The sequence below is a fragment of the Somniosus microcephalus genome, chromosome 15, assembly GCF_052327205.1.
Source record: "Somniosus microcephalus isolate GS21.2 chromosome 15, FLI_Smic_1.0, whole genome shotgun sequence".
Taxonomy (NCBI): Eukaryota; Metazoa; Chordata; class Chondrichthyes; order Squaliformes; family Somniosidae; genus Somniosus; species Somniosus microcephalus.
The window spans coordinates 91,061,378-91,084,096 of NC_141001.1; the positions used below are offsets into that span (position 1 = coordinate 91,061,378).

Consider the following 22,719-nt stretch of genomic DNA (forward strand, 5'->3'; position numbering starts at 1 on the left):
GAACAGCCTGAGCATCCAGACTCCTCAGAGGAAGCTGTAACCTGAGGGCGCAGCGTTAGCAGAATTCAGCACACCCAGCACCAGCGCAGACACTCACACCTCGGTGGGACCTTTGGGACATAGAGTAGTGTTGTCACTTGGTGTATCACAGCTCACAAGTGAGCATCAGCAGATTGTGGAGACAGGGACAGCAGTGGAGAGTCCTAGTCGGAGGGCGCAGGACTCTGCCAGCTCGGCTCAGCTGCATGTCGACCCTCTGCCTCTGGGTCCATCCATAAGATCAGCGGTGCTGGAACTCCAGGAACAGATGCAGGAGTCTCTGGCAGGTTTTGTCTCCAGGGTCTCTGCGAGTGTGGAGCGAATGGAGGAGTCCATTGCGAACATGAGCAGAGCCTTTGTGGAGTCATTGGCGCATGAACGCATCACCATGGAAAGGATGGCAACCTCCATGGAGGTGATAAGATGCCAGAGTGCAGAAAACATGGTGAGTGTTCTGAATAGAATGACATCTCTGGAGGAGCGATGGTCATCTATTGAACAGAGAAACCAGACCATCATGGAAGTCCTTGGTATATGCCTCAGTTGAGGAAGCACTCAGTGAAGGTGGCGAGAGGGGTTTCCCAGGAGGTCACACTGGAGATGGGTGTCACGCTCCAAACTTCCACAGCTGTGGTTATGCCATCTAAAAGTTCCCCCTGCCACCTGCAAATGATGGCTGATCAAATATCCTATTTAATGGTGGAGCTGCAGCTAATAGTCAGCAATCCAATTGTGCTCCCGCCAGGTTTCACCGCCGTGTTTCAGAGCAGGCGTGCTTCACGTCGGAAAAGGGTTAAAATCACCAAGGCCTTTCAAAATGGGATAATAGAGGCAATTTAGTGCTTGTTAAGGGCCTTAAGGGCCTATCCCGCCTCTTGGAGGCGGGATGGAGGCGGGGTTGGGCCTGCCCGCCACTTTTTGCAATTTTAACACCCCACACCCCTCCATGGCCTGTGAAATTCGAGCCCTTTGTGTCGGATACTGAGAAGTGTAGAGGAACAGAGGGGCCTTGGCGTGCATGTCCAGAGATCCCTGAAGGTAACAGGACAGGTAGATAAGGTGGTTAAGAAGGCATACAGGATACTTTCCTTTATTAACCAATGCATAGAATATAAGAGCAGGGAGGTTATGCTTGAACTGTATAAAATAGGTTAAGGATATCTCCTCACGGCTGGAGAAGAACTTGGAGTGGGAGGGGGAGGATCCAATTGTCGTGGTCCATGTAGGAACCAACAACATAGGTAGAACTAAGAATGAGGTTCTGCTGAGGGAGTTTGAGGAGCTAGGGTCTAAATTAGTAAGCAGAACCTCAAGGGTAATAATCTCTGGATTACTACCTGAGTCACACGCTAATTGGCATAGGGTCAAGCAGATCAGAGAGTTAAATGCGTGGCTCAAAGAGTGGTGTGGGAAGAAGGGGTTTCAATTCATGGGGCACTGGCACCAGTAATAGGGAAAGAGGGAGGTGTTCCGTCAGGACGGGCTGCACTTAAACTGGGCTGGGACTAGCGTCCTGGCGAATCGAATAACTAGGGCTTTAGATAGGGCTTTAAACTAAAAAAAGGGGGTGCGGGGCAGGGGAGGGGTGAGATGAGGGGAAATTTAGAAATCTAAAGAGAAATGTCAAGGCAATAGAGCAGTGTAGCGATTAGGGGTAGAAATAAGCAGAGTGTGGCAGGAAGGGAAAAATTTGGTTGCTTTGCGCCTCCCGTTAGTGCCCTAAGAGGGCCCTAAGAGGGCGCAAAGCAACCAGCACCCGGGCGCGGTGCCGCCAACTCCTCCCACGAAATTCAGTGGGAGGTTAGCGGCGGCAGTAATCGTTAGCGCCCCAGGCGCTGCGCCATCGGCGATGACACCATCTTGCCGTGATCTTCGGTAGCGCCCCCTGACTTACCGCCGGACGCTATGTCTGACGGGGTCAGGGGGAGCCTACCTGCAGCCGGGGCGGCACTATTTTAAAGGCGAGGTGCCAGGCGGCCATTGTTGTTGCTGGCCGCCTGCCAGCACCTGCCTCCGCTCCCCTTCCCCGGCCTCCTGACCTGTCCCCCCGTGGAGTGCCGGCTGCGCTCCATGAGCCTGGCACTTCCCCAGCTGGGCCCCGGGTCGCGCTGCGCAAGGCCCCTCCCATTTAAGAAGGGGAGGAAGGCCTGCAATACCGCGGCATGTCGCGCCGCGATATTCCCTCGCAGCGCCCGCTTCCCTCTTGGGGCACTAGCACTCAATTTCGGCCGCGGGGGGGGGGCGCTAATTTTTCCAGGGTGCTAAAAGCAGCGCCCCAGCCAAGTCAGCACCCCAAAGGGGGCGTGACTCAATTCCCCCCCCCCCCCCCCCCCCCCCCGAGAGTTTAACGGTAGCAGTGCAGCAGAGATTAAGGTCAAAGCAGGGAATAATGGTAAAAAATTTAAAATGAAAGGCTCTTTATCTGAATGCACGAACCATTGTAACAAGATAGATGAACTAGTGGTACAAATAGAGATAAATGGGTTTGAAAACACTGGTGGGAGTAGTGTATAGGCCCCCTAACAGTAGCTATACCGTTGAACAGAATATTAATCAAGAAATAGTAGGAGCTTGTAACAAAGGTAATGCAATAATCGTGGGGGACTTTAATCTTCATATAGACTAGACAAATCAAATTGGCAAAGGTAGTCTGGAGGATGAGTTCGTGGAATGCATTCAGGACAGTTTCTAGAACAACACGTCATGGAGCCAACCAGGGAACAGGCTATTTTAGATCTTGTATTGTGTAATGAGACAGGGTTAATTAGCAATCTCATAGTAAAGGATCCTCTGGGGCAGAGCGATCATAATATGATAGAATTTCATATTAAGTTTGAGAGTGACTTGCCCAAGTCCGAAACTAGAGTCTTAAACTTAAATAAAGCCAATTACATAGGTATGAGGGGCGAGGTGGCTAAGGTAGATTAGAAAAATAGATTGAAAGGTATGGCGGTAGATAAGCAGTGGCTAGCATTTAAAGAAATATTTCATAATTCTCAACAAAAATACATTCCATCGAGAAACAAAAACTCCACAGGAAAAGTGATCCATCCGTGGCTAACTAAAAAAGTTAAGAATAGCATTAGATTGAAAGAAGAAGCTTATAATGTTGCAAAGAATAGTAAGCTTGAGGATTGGGAGTTTCAGAAACCAGCAAAGGATGACCAAAAAATTGATAAAAAGGGAAAAAATAGAATGAGAGAAAACTAGCAAGAAATTTAAAAACAGATTGTAAGAGCTTCTACAAGTATGTAAAAAGAGTAGCAAAAGTAAATGTTGATCCCTTAGAGGCTGAGACAGGAGAAATTATTATGGGGAATAAGGAAATGGCAGAAACGTTAAACAAATATTTTGTATCTGTCTTCACAGTAGAAAATACAAAAAACATACCAAAAATGGTGGGGAACCAAGGGTCTAATGGGGGTGCGGAACTTAACGTAATTAATATAAGTAGAGAAAAAGTACGAGAGAAACTAATGGGACTAAAAGCTGACAAATCCCCTGGACCTGACGGCCTACATCCTAGGGTTCTAAAAGAGGTGGCTGCAGAGATAGTGGATGCATTGGTTTTGATCTTCCAAAATTTCCTAGATTCTAGAATGGTCCCAGCGGATTGGAAGGTCACAAATGTAAGACCGCTATTCAAGAAAGGAGGGAGAGAGAAAACAGGGAACTACAGGCCAATTAGCCTGACATCAGTCGTCGTGAAAATGCTGGAATCGGGCACTTAGAAAATCATAACATGATTAGGCAGTCAACATGGTTTTATGAAAGGGAACTTGTGTTTGACAAATTTATTAGAGCTTTTTGAGGATGTAACTAGCACGGTAGATAAAGGGGAACCAGTGGATGTAGTATATTTGGATTTCCAAAAGGCATTCGATAAGGTGCCATATAAAAGGTTATTACACAAGATAAGGGCTCATGGGGTTGGGGGTAATATAGTAGCATGGGTAGAGGATTGTTAACAGACAGAAAACAGAGTGTAGGGGTAAACAGGTCTTTTTCAGGTTGGCAGGCTGTAACTAGTGAGGTGCCACAAGGATCAGTGCTGGGGCCTCAGCTATTTACAATCTATATTAATGACCTAGATGAAGGACCGAGTGTAATGTATCCAAGTTTGCTGACGATACAAAGCTAGGTGGGACAGTAAGCTGTGAGGAGAACACAAAGAGTCTGCAAAGGAATATAGATAGACTAAGTGAGTGGGCAGTAAGGCGGCAGATGGAGTATGATGTAGGGAAATGTGAGGTTATTCACTTTGGCAGGAAGAATAGAAAAACAGGATATTTTTTAAATGGTGAGAAACTTATAAATGTTGGTGTTCAGAGAGATTTGGATGTCCTCGTGCAAAAAACACAGAAAGCTAGCATGCAGGTAGAGAAAGTTATTAGGAAGACAAATGGCTTGTTGGCCATGCCAGCGTTTATGCTCCACTCAAGCCTCCTCACGTCTTACCTCATCTAACTCTTCGGCATAAACCTCTATTCCTTTCTCCCTCATATGCTTATCTAGCCTCCCTTTAAATGCATCCATACTATTAGATATACAGGAAACTTTTTTTTATCCGGCACCGACGTGGTGCCGGCTCATCAAAAATTCCGGATAACCGAAAGCTATAGTAAAAGATACGGAGAGCGGAGAGCTCCGTATAAAGCAACAAACCCTGTTGCTTAGCAACAGGTTCAGAACAATGGCCACAAGTTCCAAGAATCTCTGTAGCTTAGCAACAGCTGCAGCCACACCCTTGCACAGCAACAGGTCGAGGAAGGCAAGTAGAATATGAAGTAAAACTTACCCGAACCTACTCCTGAATTTTGCCGGTTAACCGAGATTTCCGGTTATTTAGGTGCCGGTAAATCGAAAGTTTCCTGTATCACCTTTCTGCGATGACCTAGTAAAATCAACTGGGATGGGAGTAACACTCTCTAAATAGGACTGCTGATTAAAAGTTATACTAGACCCACTTTGCTTAATATCTAAACCAATATATTTAAAAGCCCCACAGGCCTGGTTCCCAATTTTAAATTCTACTCTAATCTTATTAATGACGAATTCCTTAAAATCTGCAGTACCACCCCATAAGAAATCATCAACATGCATCATGAAGATGCATGAAAGTTTTCCTTTACGGTACCAATAAACCATTGCTGATTTTAGTTGAGCACAACCTATTTTCAGCAAAACTGATATCACCAAAAAATACCATACCCTGGAAGCATCATTCAAGCCGTAGATGCATTTGTTTATAGTTTCCATAGTTTTCCTTTCACATTTGCTGCCTCTTTAGGCCGTTTCAGAAACACTTCTCTCTGAAAGGTAGAAATGCAGCTTTTATGTCAACTGACCTACATTCCCATGAATATGTGGCCAAAAGAACCAAAAAGCTTTTTTAAGATTACTTTTCAAGCAGTGGGAGAGTCCACACTAAGATCTGTATCACCCAGTTTCTTTTCAAAACACCTAGCTACTAACCTTGCTTTAACCTTATAAGTCCCATCTGCAAGGACTTTTTCAGTATAAACCCATCTATCCAACAAAGCTGGTTGACCCTTATATGGAACCTCAGAATAAACTCCAAATTCTTTCCAACTATCTAACTCCTTTTGTTTATCCTCTCTTAGTCGTTTATCCTCAAGTTTATTGGCAGCCACCAAAACTTCACAATCATGAGGACTTCTACTTCTAGTTCGAGTGCATAACTGTTCTGTGGTCTTTGTTTCTTTGTCTGATCTACTCAAGCCTCGACTTCCACTTCTATGTCTGTAGGGACTACTACTGCGAGATCTTCCTCTTGCACTATCGGAGACTCTTTTTCTAGTTCGTGATCATTTTACATAAGAACATAAGAATTAGGAGCAGGAGTGGGCCATTCAATAAGATCACGACTGATCTTCGACCTCAACTCCACTTTCCCGCCCGATCTCCATATCCCTTGATTCCCCTAGAGTCCAAAAATATATCTATCTCAGCCTTGAATATACTCAATGACTCAGCAGCCACAGCCCTTTGGGGTAGAGAATTCCAAAGATTCACAATCCTCTGAGTGAAGAAATTCCTCCTCCTCTCAGTCTTAAAATGGCTGACCCCTTATCCTGAGACTATGACCCCTAGTTCTAGACTCTCCAGCCAGGGGAAACAATCTCTCAGCGTCTATCCTGTCAATCCCCTCAGAATCTTACATGTTTCAATGAGATCACCTCTCATTCTTCTGAACTCGAGTATAGGCCCAATCTACTCAATCTCTCCTCATAGGACAACCCTCTCATCCCAGAAATCAATCTGGTGAATCTTCGTTGCACTGCCTCTAAGACAAGTATATTCTTCTTTCGATAAGGAGACCAGAACTGTGCAGAGTACTCCAGGTGTGGTCTTACCAAGGCCCTGTACAATTGTAGCAAGACTTCCTTACTCTTGTATTCCAACCCTCTAGCAATAAAGGCCAACATGCCATTTGCCTTTCTAATTGCTTGCTGTGGCTGCATGCTAACTCTCGGTTTCTTGTACTAGGGCACCAACATTTAATAGTTTCTCACCATTTAAAAAATATTCTGCTTTCTATTCTTCCTACCAAAGTGAATAACTTCACATTTCCCCACATTATACTCCATCTGCCACCTTATTGCCCACTCACTTAACCTGTCTATACCCCTTTGCAGGCTCTCTGCGTCCTCCTCGCAGCTTACTTTCCACCTAGCTTTGTATCGTTAGCAAACTTGGATACACTGCACTCGGTCCCTTCATCCAAGTCATTAATATACAGTAGGTTGTAAATAGCTGAGGCTCAAGCACTGATCCTTGCGGCACCCCACTTATCGTGTTCCATGTCAAGTTTCATTTGTGTGTTTTTCATGGAAGGTTTACTCAAAAGCATAGGTATCTCACTAGAGACTACATCCATACTTATAAAATGGCTTACTCCAGCTATCTTACATGGAATTACCACTATCGGGTGACCTCACAGTGTTGTCATCGCCAAACGTAAAGCATGTAGCACTTTTATATTCCTTAACTTTGCGTCGATCATCACTACTTAGTGAAGCAACTTACCCCGCATACAATTGAGGTATACACGAATACTGCACAAGTAAAGGATTCCACGACTAATACATTCATCACCAGGATTAAAACTCCTTGTGACCAGTATGACAGACAGGAAGGGTGCACATATACAAAGTTTTTATTACATCATATCTATAGTCAGATATCTTAGACACTTGCACCTTACACTGCTGCTGGATAGGCCTGTCCAAAAAGACCCCACTAAACTGACATTTCTCCAGAAAAATATTGCCATTTGCCACATTTCATCCTACAGCTTGTTTTTAATTTTCAGTTTAGTTGGGTTGCCTTTATAAATATATAAAAATCATAACCAGTAAAAATTACTTATACTTCACCTGTACAGTTATATCCATTAAAAACACTCTCCAGTATTGATCTTGTCTCTTCAAATATATCCGACTGCAAGGAATCATCATCAAAAACTCGGTCAAAGACAAATTGGAGATCCTTGTTCTTTCTTTTGCTTAAGTCACGGCACTGAACTTTACGGCCATAAAAAAAGTTCATTTCCTCCACTTTGGGATCAAAAACCAACATGTGCTTATCAACTACATGTACAATTTTGCGGTGACTTCCATTCTGCTCTTTTGAATTTTCTGGCCGCACGCGGATAAAAACCTTCACATGGTTACACACATTATTTTCAGTGGTAGACATGATGGTACGCTCAAATGTTCCTGTTTAAAAGCATCTGTTTCAAATGTAGCCCATTCACCTCTTTCCTGCAAGATTTTGAAACAAAAGTAAATTTGTGATGTTTCATTATTGCAGTGCAGAGAGCAAGAGTTACCTGAAGCCAAGCTTCAATTGCGGAATAAGACAAAAGATGACCCAACAAAAGTCACTGATCTACCAACATAAATAGAAACTATATAAGTGGATTGGTCTTTTGTACAGTATACATGATTGAAGGCAGTTTGTAAAAGGCATGCACAAAATGCTTCACTTGTGTGGAAAAACACTGCAGTAGACTGCATTGACAATGCAACGAGTTTATGGATTCACAAATTTGCCAATGAGGTGGAGTATCAACAATATTAACTATAGGCCAGCTAGCTTAACATCTGTCATTGGGAAAATGCTGGAATCCATTATTAAGGAAGTAGTAGCAGGACATTTAGAAAATCATAAAATAAAATAAAATAAAATAAACTTTTATTGTCATTGTTAGTGCACAAGTGCAGTACAACAAAATGTAGGCTTGCGGCTCCCGAGAGTGTACATTTAGGTTAAGGCATTTAAACATTCAACATACATTTGGCTTGTAATACATTAACATAAACATAATAAAGTGCATTGGCAGATGTGCAGGCTTTAGAGTTTATTTGTGGAGTTCAGTAGGATGACAGCCCTGGGAAAGAAGCTGTTCCTAAATCTGGTCGTACGGGTGCGAATGCATCAGTAGCGTCTCCCAGATGGCAGGAGGGCGAACAGACTGTGGCTGGGGTGGGTAGGGTCTTTGATGATGGACCGTGACCTCCGTAAACAGCGTTTACAATCAAGCAGAGTCAACATGGTTTTATGAAAGGGAAATCGTGTTTGACAAATTTACTAGAGTTCTTTGAGGATGTAACGAGCAGGGTGGATAAAGGGGAACCAGTAGATGTAGTGTATTTGGATTTCCAGAAGGCATTCGATAAGGTGCCACATAAAAGGTTACCGTACAAGATAAGAGCTCACGTTGTTGGGGGTAATATATTAGCATGGATGGATGGATAGAGGATCGGCTAACTAACAGAAAACAGAGAGTCGGGATAAATGGGTAATTTTCAGGTTGGCAAACTGTAACTAGTGGGGTGCCACAGGGATCAGTGCTGGGGCCCCAACTATTTACTATCTATATTAATGACTTGGATGAAGGGACCGAGTGTACTGTAGCCAAATTTGCTGACGATACAAAGATAGGTGAGAAGCAAGTTGTGAGGAGGACACAAAGAGTCTGCAAAGGGATATAAATATGTTAAGTCAGTGGGCAAAAATTTGGCAGATGGAGTATAATGTGAGAAAATGTGAGGTTATCCACTTTGGTAGGAAGAATAAAAAGGCAAACTATTATTTAAATGGAGAGAGACTACAGAATGCTGCAGTACAGAGGGATCTGGGTGTCCTCGTACATGAAACACAAAACGTTAGCATGCAGGTACAGGAAGTAATTAGGAAGGCAAATGGAATATTGGCCTTTATTGCAAGGGGGATGGAGTATAAAAGTAGGGAAGTCTTGCTACAACTGTACAGGGCATTGGCGAGAGCACACCTGGAGTACTGCGTACAGTTTTGGTCTCCTTATTTAAGGAAGGGTATACTTGCATTGGAGGCAGTTCAGAGACGATTCACTAGGTTGATTCGAGAGTGGAAGGGGTTGTCTTATGAGGAAAGATTGAGCAGGTTGGGCCTATACTCATTGGAGTTTAGAAGAATGAGAGGGGATTTTATTGAAACATATAAGATTCTGAGGGGGCTTGACAGGGTAGATGCTGGGGGGATGTTTCCCCTTGTGTGGGAATCTAGAACTAGGAGGCACAGTTTCAAAATAAGGGGTTGCCCATTTAAAACGGAGATGAGGAGGAATTTCTTCTCTCAGAGGGTCGTGAATCTTTGGAATTCTCTACCCCAGAGAGCTGTGGAGGCGGAGTCATTGAATATATTCAAGGCAGAGATAGACAGATTTTTGAAAAACAGGGGTGTCAAGGTTTATGGGCAGCGGGCAGGAAAGTGGAGTTAAGGCCAAGATCAGATCAGCCATGATCTTATTGAATGGCGGAGCAGGCTCGAGGGCCCAAATGGCTGACTCCTGCTCCTATTTCTTATGCTCTTAAAAAAAAACATTACTTCTACATTAAAATTTACTTACAAAACCTCAATTGGAGAGGAGTGGGAAAAAAAAGTGACGTAGGATCAGCATCATAAATTTCAATTAGTGACAATTGTATTGTTAGTTATTTAATCAAGTCGACACAAATCTTTCAATAATATTTCTTGTCCTTGAAGATCTGAACAAAACATTTTCAACCATTCCTTACAATTCTTAAAATTCTTTTAAAAGGCAGTAAAGCCAAGTAACAACTGTCACTCATTAACACAGAGCCATTTTAGTTTAAAAAATGAAGTCAATTTTAACACATGACACACTTAAAAAATAAGCATTATTCCGTGTTTTTGAAAATTTTGTGGAAGGGAAAATTGTAGCAGCGAACTGAAAGATGACAAATTTCTCCTCAAAAAAGGAACAGATTATAAGCCAGGAAATTACAGGTCAATTAGTCAAGATATAGCAGAGGAGATCGATTTTAAAAATGCACTGGATGTGGTTTATATCAATTTCCATAAAGTATTTGAGGTTGCCACATAAGACACTTATGGCAATGAAGCCACACGTATCGAGATGGTTGGAGGGCAGAAAGCACACAGTAGGAGTAAAAAGAATTTTCTCAGACTGGAAAGAAGTCTGTGCTGAGAACACGTGAATGATCTGGACTTAAGAATTGAGGGAGCAATATAAACACTTTCTGATGACACCAAATTAGAAGGTATGGGAGAACGTAATGCAAATTGTATAAGATTGCAGAGGAACATAGTTGGGCTAGCAGAATGGTCAGATAGGTGGCAGATGTAGTTCAAAGTAGAAAAATGTGAAGCAATACATTTTTGGAAGTAAAAACAAGACAAGATTGAAAATGGAGCAGTGGGGCCTTGGTGTGCCGAAAAACAGGTCACTAAAGCTGGTAGTGCAAAAGGCCATAAGAAAGGTAAATGGGCTCCTTAGATTTGTATCAAGGCATAAAATATTCAAATATAATACAAGACCTTAATTAGGCTACAAGTATTACATACAGTTTTGGACAGCCCATTATAGAAACAATATTGCTAATAAGGTGTAGTGTAATTTCATGAAAATGTTATCAGCCGGAGAGGTTGCAGTTATGAAGAGACTTCAGAAGTTTATTCCTCCCTGCACTAAACCTGAGAAGTGACCTAATAGAAATCAAGATTATAAATGATACGGTAAAGACTATATAGTGCCTTGCACAACCTCAGGATGTCCCAAAGCACTTTACAGCCAATACTTTTATTGTGCAGTCACTGTTATAATGTAGGAAATGCGGCAGCCAATTTCCCACAAACAGCAATGAGGTAATGAGCAGATAATCTGTTTTTAAATGATGTCGAGGGTCAGGATACCAGGGATAGTGCCAAATAGTGCCATGGGATCTTTTACATCCATCCGAGAGGGCAGATGGGGCCTCGGTTTAACACCTCATCCAAAAGATGGCACCTGTGACAGTGCAGCACTCACACAGTACTGCACTGTAGAGTCAGCCTGGTGTGCAACCATAACCTTCTGCCAAGAGACAACTAACAGCTGTGGCTACCAACGGAGCTGCAGCTGACACACAAGTCTCCACTCGTACCACAAGAGGCTAATGGAACTTTACACAGAGGGTAGAGAGTGTGAAATGTTGTCACAAACCATCGTTGAAGCAAAAGCCATACATTGTTTTAAAAGGGAATTAGATTGCTGCTTGAGATATAGCAATATTAAGGATACGGGGAGAAAGCAGGTGAGTGGGGCCCATAAACACCAGTGGAGATTTAATGGAGCAAAAAGACTGTTTCTGCGTGGCAACATGTGTGATTTTATCGGGTTACAATCGCCACTGCTCGCCAATCATAAACGCCACTTCTAACGTTTACAGTCCTGCAGACATGACGCCAGGCCCACTGTCCCACTACCCGTAGGCACAGTAGTTGCGGATCTCGGGGAAGTGGAAGTTGCACCTCCTGCCAGTTCGGAAGAATTTATTGTGAAGGTGATATTGTGATCGCTTCTCTCGATCATGCTCACTGCACTGAGCAGCAAGTCTGGACATTGGGCAGCTGGACCCGGTGGACGTTTCCCTCCTTCCCTTCCCAGCAGTTGGACATCGCCACCTTACGCTGAACTGCTTGAGGGAGGAAAAAAAAAATCTTAAAAAAAAAATAAACCAGATCGGTAACAACTCACACACTCACCAACTACCCAGTCGTGAATCCCCAGCCTCGCCGCCCAGCGCCCAGGACTCGGCCTTTCAACAAGATTTAAATCGGACCGTTCGTTACACCGGCTTGCCCATTGGCTGAAAAGACGCACACCCGCTTCAATCTGATTGGCGGGCTTGGGGAGCGTGACGTCATCACGTCACTTGATAGGTCGCCCGCCCAGTGAACGGGTGTTCCTTTTTTAACCGTCCGGGTGGTAACCGGCCAAAAAACCCCTGTGTGTAATCTCCACTGGCGACCTATTTGCTGAAAGATAAAATTCACCGGCTACTCCCACATGACATTTTTTTTTAAATATTTATAAGAAACCAAGAGGTTTTTGTTCTTTTTAAAGAAAAGTAAAATCGGGTACGGTCGAATTTTATTCCTCAACATAGGGAGTTGAAGTCCATTTTAAACAATAATTCAAGCACTCGAGTGGCTTTTTTAGTATAATAATAACGGTGGACAAATGTTAAAATAAGACACATTTTAAAGGCTTTTTGAGATGTCATTTGGGGGACGTCGCGAAATAATGACTTGTTGTCTAGTACGCGGCCTTTCAGCGGCGGATCGCCTTAGTTACCGAGAATCCCAATATTGCGGCGAGTTGTGAAGTGAGCGGAGTTGTTTAGAGGCTGTGTGATTACCAGCCGGTTAACGGGTTGTGTTTACCGTGTAGCCGGGGAGTGAGTGAGTGAGCCCAGCAACTGCCGCCCTTTCCTGTTCGCTTGAAACACGCTGGATTCACACGCCCGTCCAGAAGGCTTTATTTCCCTTTTCCCTTAAATACAAACCACAAAAAACACAACATGACTTGGGCTTTGATAAACCCCTGCCTCAGAACCCGTTCGTTAGTCAGAAAGGCAGCACTTGGCATGAAACCGGCTCAACTTTCTCTCGTCTCCTTTAAAATCGGCCTTGGTGGCGGCAATCCGCAGTCGCCTCCCGTCAGACACATCTCCCTCTCCGCGCTTCACAAAGTTCACGACGCACAGCTTCCAGGGACTCTTGAATGGGCAACCGACTCGGAAGAAAACTCCACTAAAAACAGTTTACAACACACTCCGTGTTTGCACAAACCCGTTATGGTTAAAGAGGTTATTAAATATTTGTCACCAAAACCGGGGCAGGTGAGTCTAGATTTTGAGTCAAGTTACCGTAAAGTTTGTCATTAATCACGATCGTCCCGTTAATAGTTAATCAATTTAATATTTTATTGCCGGCATTGTTAAATAGAATTTACAACACAGAAACTAGGCCATTCGGCCCAGCTGGTCTCTGTTGGTGTTTAGCGTCAGCCAGTGGCTCAGTTGGCAGCACCCTCGTTTCTGAGTCAGAAGATTGTGATTCACTCCAGAGAATTAAGCACATAATCTAGGCTGACACTCCAGGCAGTACTGAGGGAGTGCTACACTGTTGGAGGTGCCGTCTTTTGGATGAGACGTCAAGCTGAGGCCCTGCCCGCCCCTTTCAGGTGGATGGAAAAGATCCCACGGCACTACTTCAATGAAGAGCAGGGGAGTTATCCCTGGTGACCTGGCCAATATTTATTACATAGGATGTAAGACACAGAAACAGGCCATTCAGACCAACCAGTTTATGCCGGCATTTATGTTCCACTCGAGCCTCCTCCCGACTTTCCTTATCTAAATCTATCAGCGTAACCCTCTATTCCCTTCTCCCTCATATGCTTGTCCAGCCTCCCCTTAAATGCATCTATACTATTCGCTTCAACCACTCCCTGTGGTAGCGAGTTCCACATTCTCACCACTCTTTGGGTAAAGAAGTTTCTTCTGAATTCCCTACTGGATTTCTTGGTGACTATCTTATATTGATGGCCTCTAGTTATGCTCTTCCCCACAAGTGGAAACATTCTCTCTGTATCCACTCTATCAAAACCTTTCATAATTTTATTGACCTCTATTAGGTTACCCCTCAGACTTTTTTCAAGAGAAAAGAGACCCAACCTGCTCATCCTTTCCTGATATGTTTACTTTGTGTCTGTCTTCACGGAAGAAGACACAAAAATCTTCCTGGAAATAGTGGCAAACTAAGGGTCTAGCGAGAATGAGAAACTGAAAGAAATTTAGTATTAGTAAAAAAATATTACTGGAGAAATTAATGGGACTGAAAGCCAATAAATCCCCTGGACCTGATGGCCTACATCCTAGGGTTTTGAAAGAGTTGGCTATCGAGATAGTGGATGCATTCATTATCATTTTCCAAAATTACATAGATTCTAGAACGGTTCCCACGGATTGGACAGTAGCAAATGTAGCCCCATTATTTAAGAAAGGAGGGAGAGAGAAAACAGGGAAGTACAGCCCAGTTAGCCTGACACCAGCAGTAGGGAAAATGCTAGAATCTATTATTAAGGACGTGGTAACAGGGCACTTAGTAAATAATAATAGGATTGGGCAGAGTCAACACGGATTTATGAAAGGGAAATCGTGTTTGACGAATCTTAGAGTTTTTTGAGGTTGTAACTAGCAGAATAGATAAGGGGGAGCCAGTGGATGTGGTGTATTTGGATTTTCAGAAGACATTCGATAAGGTTCCACACGAGGTTATTAAACAAAATTAGGGCTCATGGGATTGGGAGTAATATATTAGCATGGATTGAGGATTGGTTAACGGACAGAGAACAGAGAGTAGGAATAAATGGGTAATTTTCGGGTTGGCAGGCTGTAACTAGTGGGGTACCGCAAGGATCAGTGCTTGGGCCTCAGCTACTCGCAATCTACATCAATGATTTGGCTGAGGGGACCAAATGTAATATATCCAAGTTTGCTGACGATACCAAGTTGGGTGGGAATGTAAGTTGTGAGGAGGATGCAAGGAGGCTTCAAGGGGATATAGACAGGGTAAGTGAGTGGGCAAAAACATGGCAAATGGAATATAATGTGGAAAAATGTGAAGTTATCCACTTTGGTAGGAAAAATAGAAAAGCAGAGTATTTTTTAAATGGTGATTGGGAAATGTTGGTGTTCAGAGGGACCTGGGTGTCCTTGTACATGAATCACAAGTTAAAATGCAGGTACAGCAAGCAATTAAAAAAGCAAATGGTGTGTTGGCCTTTATTACAAGAGGATTTGAGTATAAGAGCAAAGACGTCTTACTGCAATTATATAGGGCCCTGGTGAGACCACACCTGGAGTATTGTGTATAGTTTTGATCTCCTTACCTAAGGAAGGATATACTTGCCATAGAGGAAGTGCAACAAAGGTTCACCAGACTGGTTCCTGAGATGGGGGGATTGTCTTATAGGGAGAGATTGAGTAGACTAGGCCTATATTCACTAGAGTTTAGAAGAATGAGAGGTGATCTCATTGAAACATACAAAATTCTTACAGGGCTTGACAGAGTAGCTGCAGGGAGGATGTTTCCCCTGTCTGGGAAGTCTAGAATCAGAGGTGACAGTCTCAGAATAAGGGGTCGGCCATTTAGGACTGAGATGAGGAGAAATTTCTTCACTCAGAGGGTGGTGAATCTTTGGAATTCTCTACCCCAGAGGGCTGTGGAGGCTCAGTCATTGAGTATATTCAAGACAGAGATCAATACATTTTTGAATATTAAGGGAATCAAGGGATATGGGGATAGTGCAGGAAAGTGGAGATGAGGAAGAAGATCAGCCATGATCTTATTGATAGGTGGAGCAGGCTCCAAGGGCCAAATGGCCTACTCCTGCTCCTATTTCTTATGTTCTTATGTGTATTATGACTCGGCTGTAACATTACTGATGGGGACCCTACTCAAACATTACTGGTTATCCCTCAATCAACATCACTGAAACAGATTATCTGGCCATTATTACATTGCTGTTTGTGGGAGCTTGCTGTGTGCAAATTGGCTACCGTGTTTCCTACATTACAACAGTGACTACACTTCATAGAGTCATAACGGCACAGAAGGAGGCCAGTCAGCCCATCGAGTCCGTGCCGGCTCTCTGTAGAGCAATCCAGTCAGTCCCATTCCCCCGCTCTATCCCCATAGCCCTGCAAGTTTATTTCCCTCAAGTGCCTATCCAGTCTCCCCTTGAAAACATTGAGTGTCTCCGCTTCCACCACTTCCGTCGGCAGCGAGTCCCAGATCCTCGCCACTCGCTGCGTAAAAAAGTTTTTCCTCACATCCCCCCTGTATCTCTTGCCCAAAACCTTAAATCTGTGTCGCCTAGTCCTATCAACTAGTGGGAACAGCCTTTTCCCATCTAGCCTATCCACACCTGTCATAATCTTGTACACCTCTATCAAATCACCCCTCAACCTCATTTTCTCTACTGAAAACAAATCCAGCATCTCCAACCAGTCCTTGTAGCTAAGATTCCCCATCCCTGGAACCATTCTGGTAAATCTCCTCTGCACCCTTTCAAGGGCCTTCACATCCTTCCTAAAGTGTGGCGACCAGAACTGGACGCAATACTCCAGGTGTGGCCTAACCAGTGCTTTATAAATGTTCAGCATAACTTCTCTACTTTTGTACTCAATATCTCTATTTATGAAACCCAAGATCCCATGTTCTTTGTTAACCACTCTCTCAAAATATGTCCTGCCACCTTCAGGGACCTATGCACATTAATTCCCAGGTCCTCGCCCTGTTCCTTCTGCCAAAATGCATCACCTCACACTTCTCTGTATTAAATTCCATCTGCCACTTGTCTGCCCATTCTGCTAGCCTTTCTATATCCTGTTGCAGTCGATTGGTATCATCCTCACTGTTTGCCACACCCCCAAGTTTGGTGTCATCGACAAATTTAGAAATTCTACTCTATTCCAATATCCAGGTCATTTATATATATATCAAACTTCATATACTTCATCATTTATATACTTCAAAAGTACTTCATTGGCTGTAAAGTGCTTTGGGATGTCTGATGGTCATGAAAGGCGCTATATAAATGCACGTCTTTTATGCTCCATATGAGCCTAGTTATTGGAGGACAAATATATTCAATAACTTGTGATCAGTTTTGGGAGTGACGATAAATAGTTTGAAATTAACATATGCTAATAAGTCCCAAATATTGACATGAAAATGATTTGTAATCAGTAGAAGTATGGTTTTATTAGCACAATAATTTTCCACACAGGAGCTTATAAAAGCAAAAAGAAAATACTGCAGATGCTGGAAATCTGAAATAATAACAGAAAATGCTGGAGATACTCAGCAGGTCAGGCAGCATCTGTGAAGAGAGAAACAGTTAACGTTTCAGGTCGATGACCTTTCGTCAGAACTGGAAAAAAGCAGGAAATGGAACAGATTTTTAAGCAAGTTGGGGGCTGGGAAAGGGTGGAGGGGATGAAAGAACAAAAGGGAAGGTCTGTGATAGGATAGAAGGCAGGAGAGGTTAAGAGACATTAAGAGATATTCAAGGCAAAAGGAGATGGTAATGGGACAGGTTAAGAAACAAAGGATGGCTCTAGATGAAGTGTGAATTGCGCTGGCAGAATGAAAGACAGCTGCCTTGTGGGAGAGAAGAAAAGACACAAACAAAAGGTGTGGTTAAAAAATATATATAGGATAGGAGCCGAGGTTATGATCTGAAATTGTTGCACTCTATGTTGAGTCCAGAGGGCTGTAAAGTGCCTAATCGAAAGATGAGGTGCTGTTCCTCGAGCTTACGCTGAGCTTCAGTGGAACAATGCAAGAGGCCGAGGACGGTGAGGTCTGAGTGGGAGTGGAGCGGAGAATTAAAGTGACAGGCGACCGGAAGCTCGAGGTCCCCCTTACGGACTGAACGGAGGTGTTCCGCAAAGCGGTCACCCAATCTGCATTTGGTCTCCCCAATGTAGAGGAGACCACATCGTGAGCAGCGAATACAGTATACTAAATTATAAGAAGTACAAGTAAATTGCTGTTTCACCTGGAAGGGGTGTTTGGGGCCCTGGACAGTGGGAAGGAGGGAGGTATAAGGGCATGTGTTGCATCTCCTGCGCTTGCACGGGAAGGTGCCGGGCAAAGGGGAAGGGGTGTTGGGGGTGATAGAGGAGTGGACCAGGGTGTTGCGGAGGGAGCGGTCTCTTCGGAATGCTGAAAGGGGAGGTGAGGGAAAGATGTGTTTGGTGATGGGATCTCGCTGGAGGTGGTGGAAATGGCGGAGGATGATCCGTTGAATGTGGAGTCTGGTGGGGTGAAAGGTGAGGACAAGGGGAACCCTATCGTGGTTTCTGGAGGGAGGGGCAGTGGTGAGGGCAGAAGTGCGGGAGATAGAACTGACACGGTCGAGGGCCGTGTCAACCACAGTAGAGGGGAATCCTCGGTTGAGGAAAAAGGAAGACATGTCGGAAGCACTGGTATGGAAGATGGCATCGTCAGAGCAGATGCGCCGGAGACTGAGAAACTGGGAGAATGGAATAGAGTCCTTGCAGGAGGCGGGGTGGGAGGAAGTGTCGCCCAGGTAGCTGTGGGAGTCAGTGGGCCTGTAGTGAATGTTTGTCAATAACCTATCCCCAGAGATGGAGACGGAGAAGTCGAGGAAGGGAAGGGAAGAGTCGGAGATGGACCATGTGAAGGTGAGGGAAGGGTGGAAATTGGAAGCAAAGTGAATGAAATGATCTAGTTCAGGGCAAGAGCAGAAAACGGCACCGATACAGTCATCAATGTACCGGAAAAAGAGGTGAGGGAGGGGACCTGAGTAGGACTGGAACAAAGGGTGTTCCACATATCCCACGAAAAGGCAGGCATAGCTAGGACCCATGCGGGTTCCCATAGCAACACCTTGGATTTGGAGGAAGTGAGTGGAGTCAAAGGAGAAGTTGTTCAATGTGAGAACAAGTTCAGCCAGGTGGTGGATGGGGACTGGTTGGGCCTCTGTTCAAGGAAGAAGCGGAGCGCCCTCAGGCCGTCCTGGTGCGGGAATGAAGGTGTAGAGGGATTGGATGTCCATAGTGAAAAGGAAAGGGTTGGGGCCAGAAAACTGTTAAAGTGGCGGAGGGCTTCGGAAGAGTCACAGATGTAGGTGGGAAGAGACTGGACAAGGGGAGCAAAGATAGAGTCAAGATAGGAAGAGATAAGTTCCGTGGGGCAAGAACAGGTTGAAACGATTGGTCTACCAGGGCAGTCCTGTTTGTGGATCTTGGGAAGGAGGCAGAAGCGGGCTGTGCGGGGTTGGGGAACTATGAGGTTGGCGGCTGTGGGGGAAAGATCTCCAGAGGAAATGATGTCAGTGACAGTCTTGGAAATGGTGGCTTGATGTTCGGTAGTGGGGTCATGTTCCAGGCGGAGGTAGGAGGAGGTGTCTGAGAGTTGGCGTTCAACCTCCGCTAGGTAGAGGTCGGTTCGTCAAACAACAACAGCACCACCCTTGTCAGCAGGTTTAATGATAATGTTGGGGTTGGATCTGAGAACGGAGTGCTGCAAGTTCAGAGGGAGGTAGGTTATAAAGGCAATATGCATTGGATGTGAATGTGAAAGGATGAATGTTAAAGGCCCTTTTAAAAAAAAAAATCACTCAGCAGGTCAGATAGCATATGTGGGGAGAGAAACAGTTAACCTTTCAGGTCGATGACATAAGAAACCAATGCAGGAGTAGGCCATTCGGCCCCTCGAGCCCGCTCCGCCATTCAACAAGACCATGGCGGATCTTCCACCTCAACTCCAACCCCAGCACTTTCCCCATATCCCCTGATTCTCCCAGTATCCAACAATCCATCGGTTTTTGCTCTGAGTACACTCAACGACTGAGCATCCAGAGCCCTCTGAGGCAGGGGACTCCAAAGACCCGAAATCCCTCCTGATCCCAGTCCCAAATGGCCGAACCCCCACTCTGAGACCGTGACTCCCCAGCCTGGGGAAACATCCTCCCAGCATCTACCCTGTCAAGCCCCTTAAGAATTTTATACGTTTCAATGAGATCACCTCTCATTCTTCTAAACTCTAGGGAATATAGGCCTGAAATAACAACAGAAAATGCTGGAAAAACTCAGCAGGTCAGGCAACATCCGTGGAGAGAAATTTGAGTTGACGTTTCGGGTGGAACCCTTCTTCAAAACTGGAAAGAAAAGAAGATAGATCGGAGGCAGGGCTGCGATCGGACAAAAGAATAAAAGAAACAAAAGAAGTAAAAGAGACAATAAAAGGTATTAGAAGCTAGACGAGATGGTAATAGGCTGAGATTAGGTGTAAAGTGTACTGGCAGGGCAAGAGATAGCTGCCAGGTGTGAGAGAGAAACAAAAGGAAAGGGGGGGGGGGAAAGGAGTGGAAAAATTACAAGAAAAAATGAAATAGGGGCCGAGGTTATGATCTGAAATTGTTGAACTCGATATTGAGTCCGGAAGGCTGCAGAGTGCCTAATCGGAAGATGAGGTGCTGTTCCTCGAGTTTACGTTGAGCTTCCGTGGAACAATACAAGAGGCCAAGGACGGTGAGGTCCGAGTGGGAATGGAGTGGTGAATTAAAATGACAGGCGACCAGAAGCTCGGGGCCACCCTTACGGACTGAACGGAGGTGTTCCGCAAAGCGGTCACCCAATCTGCATTTGGTCTCCCCAATGTAGAGGAGACCGCATCGTGAGCAGCGAATACAGTATACTAGATTGCGAGAAGTATAAGTAAATCGCTGTTTCACCTGGAAGGGGTGTTTGGGGCCCTGGACAGTGGGAAGGGGGGAGGTATAGGGGCAGGTGTTACATCTCCTCTGCTTGCACGGGAAGGTGCCAGGCGAAGGGGAAGGGCTGTTTGGGGTGATAGAGGAGTGGACTAGGGTGTCTCGGAGGGAGCGGTCCCTGCGGAATGCTGAAAGGGGAGGGGAAGATACGTTTGGTGGTGGGATCACTTTGGAGGTAGCGGAAATGCCGGAGGATGATCCGTTGAATGTGGAGGCTGGTGGGGTGAAAGGTGAGGACAAGGGGAACCCTATCGTGGTTCTAGGAGGGAGGGGCAGAAGTGCGGGAGATAGAACTGACACGGTCAAGGGCAGTGTCAACCACGGTAGAGGGGAATCCTCGGTTGCGGAAAAAGGAAGACATGTCTGAAGCACTGGTGTGGAAGGTGGCATCATCGGAGCAGATACGGCGGAGACGGAGAAACTGGGAGAATGGAATAGAGTGCTTACAGGAAGCGGGGTGGGAGGAAGTGTAGTCCAGGTAGCTGTGGGAGTCAGTGGGCTTGTAGTGAATATTGGTCGATAACCTATCCCCAGAGATGGAGACGGAGAAGTCGAGGAAGGGAAAGGAAGAGTCAGAGATGGACCATGTGAGGGAAGGGTGGAAATTGGAGGCAAAGTGAATGAAATTGTCAAGTTCGGGACGAGAGCAGGAAACGGCACAGATACAGTCATCAATGTATCAGAAAAAGAGGTGAGGGAGGGGACCCGAGTAGGACTGGAACAAAGATTGTTCCACATATCCCACGAAAAGGCAGGCATAGCTAGGACCCATGCGGGTACCCATGGCAACACCTTTGATTTGGAGGAAATGAGTGGAGTTAAAGGAGAAGTTGTTCAATGTGAGAACAAGTTCAGCCAGGCGGAGGAGGGTGGTGGAGGATGGGGACTGGTCGGGCCTCTGTTCAAGGAAGAAGCGGAGCGCCCTCAGGCCATCCGGGTGGGGGATGGAGGTGTAGAGGGATTGTACGTCCATGGTGAAAAGGAAGCGGTTGGGGCCAGGAAACTGGAAACTGTTAAAGTGGCGGAGGGCGTCCGAAGAGTCGCGGATGTAGGTGGGAAGAGACTGGACAAGGGGAGAAAAGATAGAGTCAAGATAGGAAAAGATAAGTTCCGTGGGGCAAGAACAGGCTGAAACGATGGGTCTACCAGGGCAGTCCTGTTTGTGGATCTTGGGAAGGAGGTAGAAGCGTGCTGTGCGGGGTTGGGGAACTATGAGGTTGGTGGCAGCGGGGGGGGGGAAGATCTCCAGAGGAGATGAGGTCAGTGACAGTCTTGGAAACGGTGGTTTGATGTTCGGTAGTGGGGTCATGGTCCAGGTGGAGGTAGGAGGAGGTGTCGGAGTGTTGGCGTTCAGCTTCCGCTAGGTAGAGGTCAGTGCACCAAACAACAACAGCACCACCCTTGTCAGTGGGTTTAATGACAATGTCAGGGTTGGATCGGAGAGAACGGAGTGCTGCAAGTTCAAAGGGAGGTAGGTTGGAGTGAGTGAGGGGAGCAGAAAAATGGAGACGGCCGATGTCACGGCGGCAGTTAGCGATGAAAAGATCTAGAGAGGGTAAGAGGCCAGGGGGATTCCAGGTAGAACAGGAATTCTGCAAGCGGGAGAAAGGGTCAGTTGTGCGGGGGGAAGACTCCTGGCCAGAGAAGTGGGCACGGAGACGAAGGCGGCGGAAAAAGAGCTCAACATCATGCCGAGCTCGAAATTCATTGAGGTGGGGGCGTAAGGGGATGAAGCTCAGGCCTTTGCTGAGGACTGATCGTTCAGGGTCAGAGAGTGGAAGGTCAGAGGGGATAGTGAAAACGCGGCAGGGGGTGAGATTGGGAGAAGGGGTTCAGAGGAAAGTGAAGGGGAAGAAGGTTCCGGAGGGGCGTTGGTGTCCAAGAGTTGATGAAGCTTGCGATCCTTGACATCGGAAAGGAAGAAGAAAAGTTTTTTGTTGAAGCGTCGGATGAGTCGAAGGATGAAATGGAACTGTGGACCCGGACAGCTTTGA

The 22,719-nt window shown here is 45.4% G+C and overlaps 2 protein-coding genes across 3 annotated transcripts in view; one reads left to right on the forward strand and one right to left on the reverse strand.

The window, feature by feature from the left end:
• Nucleotides 1-12,899, reverse strand: part of kif18a (kinesin family member 18A) — a 155,117-nt gene extending 142,218 nt beyond the window's left edge. The window contains exons 1-2 of one of the 2 annotated variants that reach the window (XM_086008122.1): nt 12,796-12,899; nt 7,440-7,826 (exon numbers count right to left, since the gene is read on the reverse strand). In XM_086008122.1, the coding sequence (XP_085864248.1) occupies nt 7,440-7,761 (322 nt within the window). In that variant the 5' untranslated portion in view covers nt 7,762-7,826; nt 12,796-12,899. Of the gene's footprint in view, nt 1-7,439; nt 7,827-12,114; nt 12,300-12,795 lie in introns of those variants that run through there. The other variant, XM_086008121.1, reaches the window with a different exon arrangement.
• A 25-nt stretch (nt 12,900-12,924) lies between these two features.
• Nucleotides 12,925-22,719, forward strand: part of mettl15 (methyltransferase 15, mitochondrial 12S rRNA N4-cytidine) — a 155,264-nt gene continuing 145,469 nt past the window's right edge. Inside the window, exon 1 of the mRNA XM_086008123.1 lies at nt 12,925-13,253. Within this exon, the coding sequence (XP_085864249.1) occupies nt 12,933-13,253 (321 nt within the window). The 5' untranslated portion in view covers nt 12,925-12,932. The remainder of the gene's footprint in view (nt 13,254-22,719) is intronic.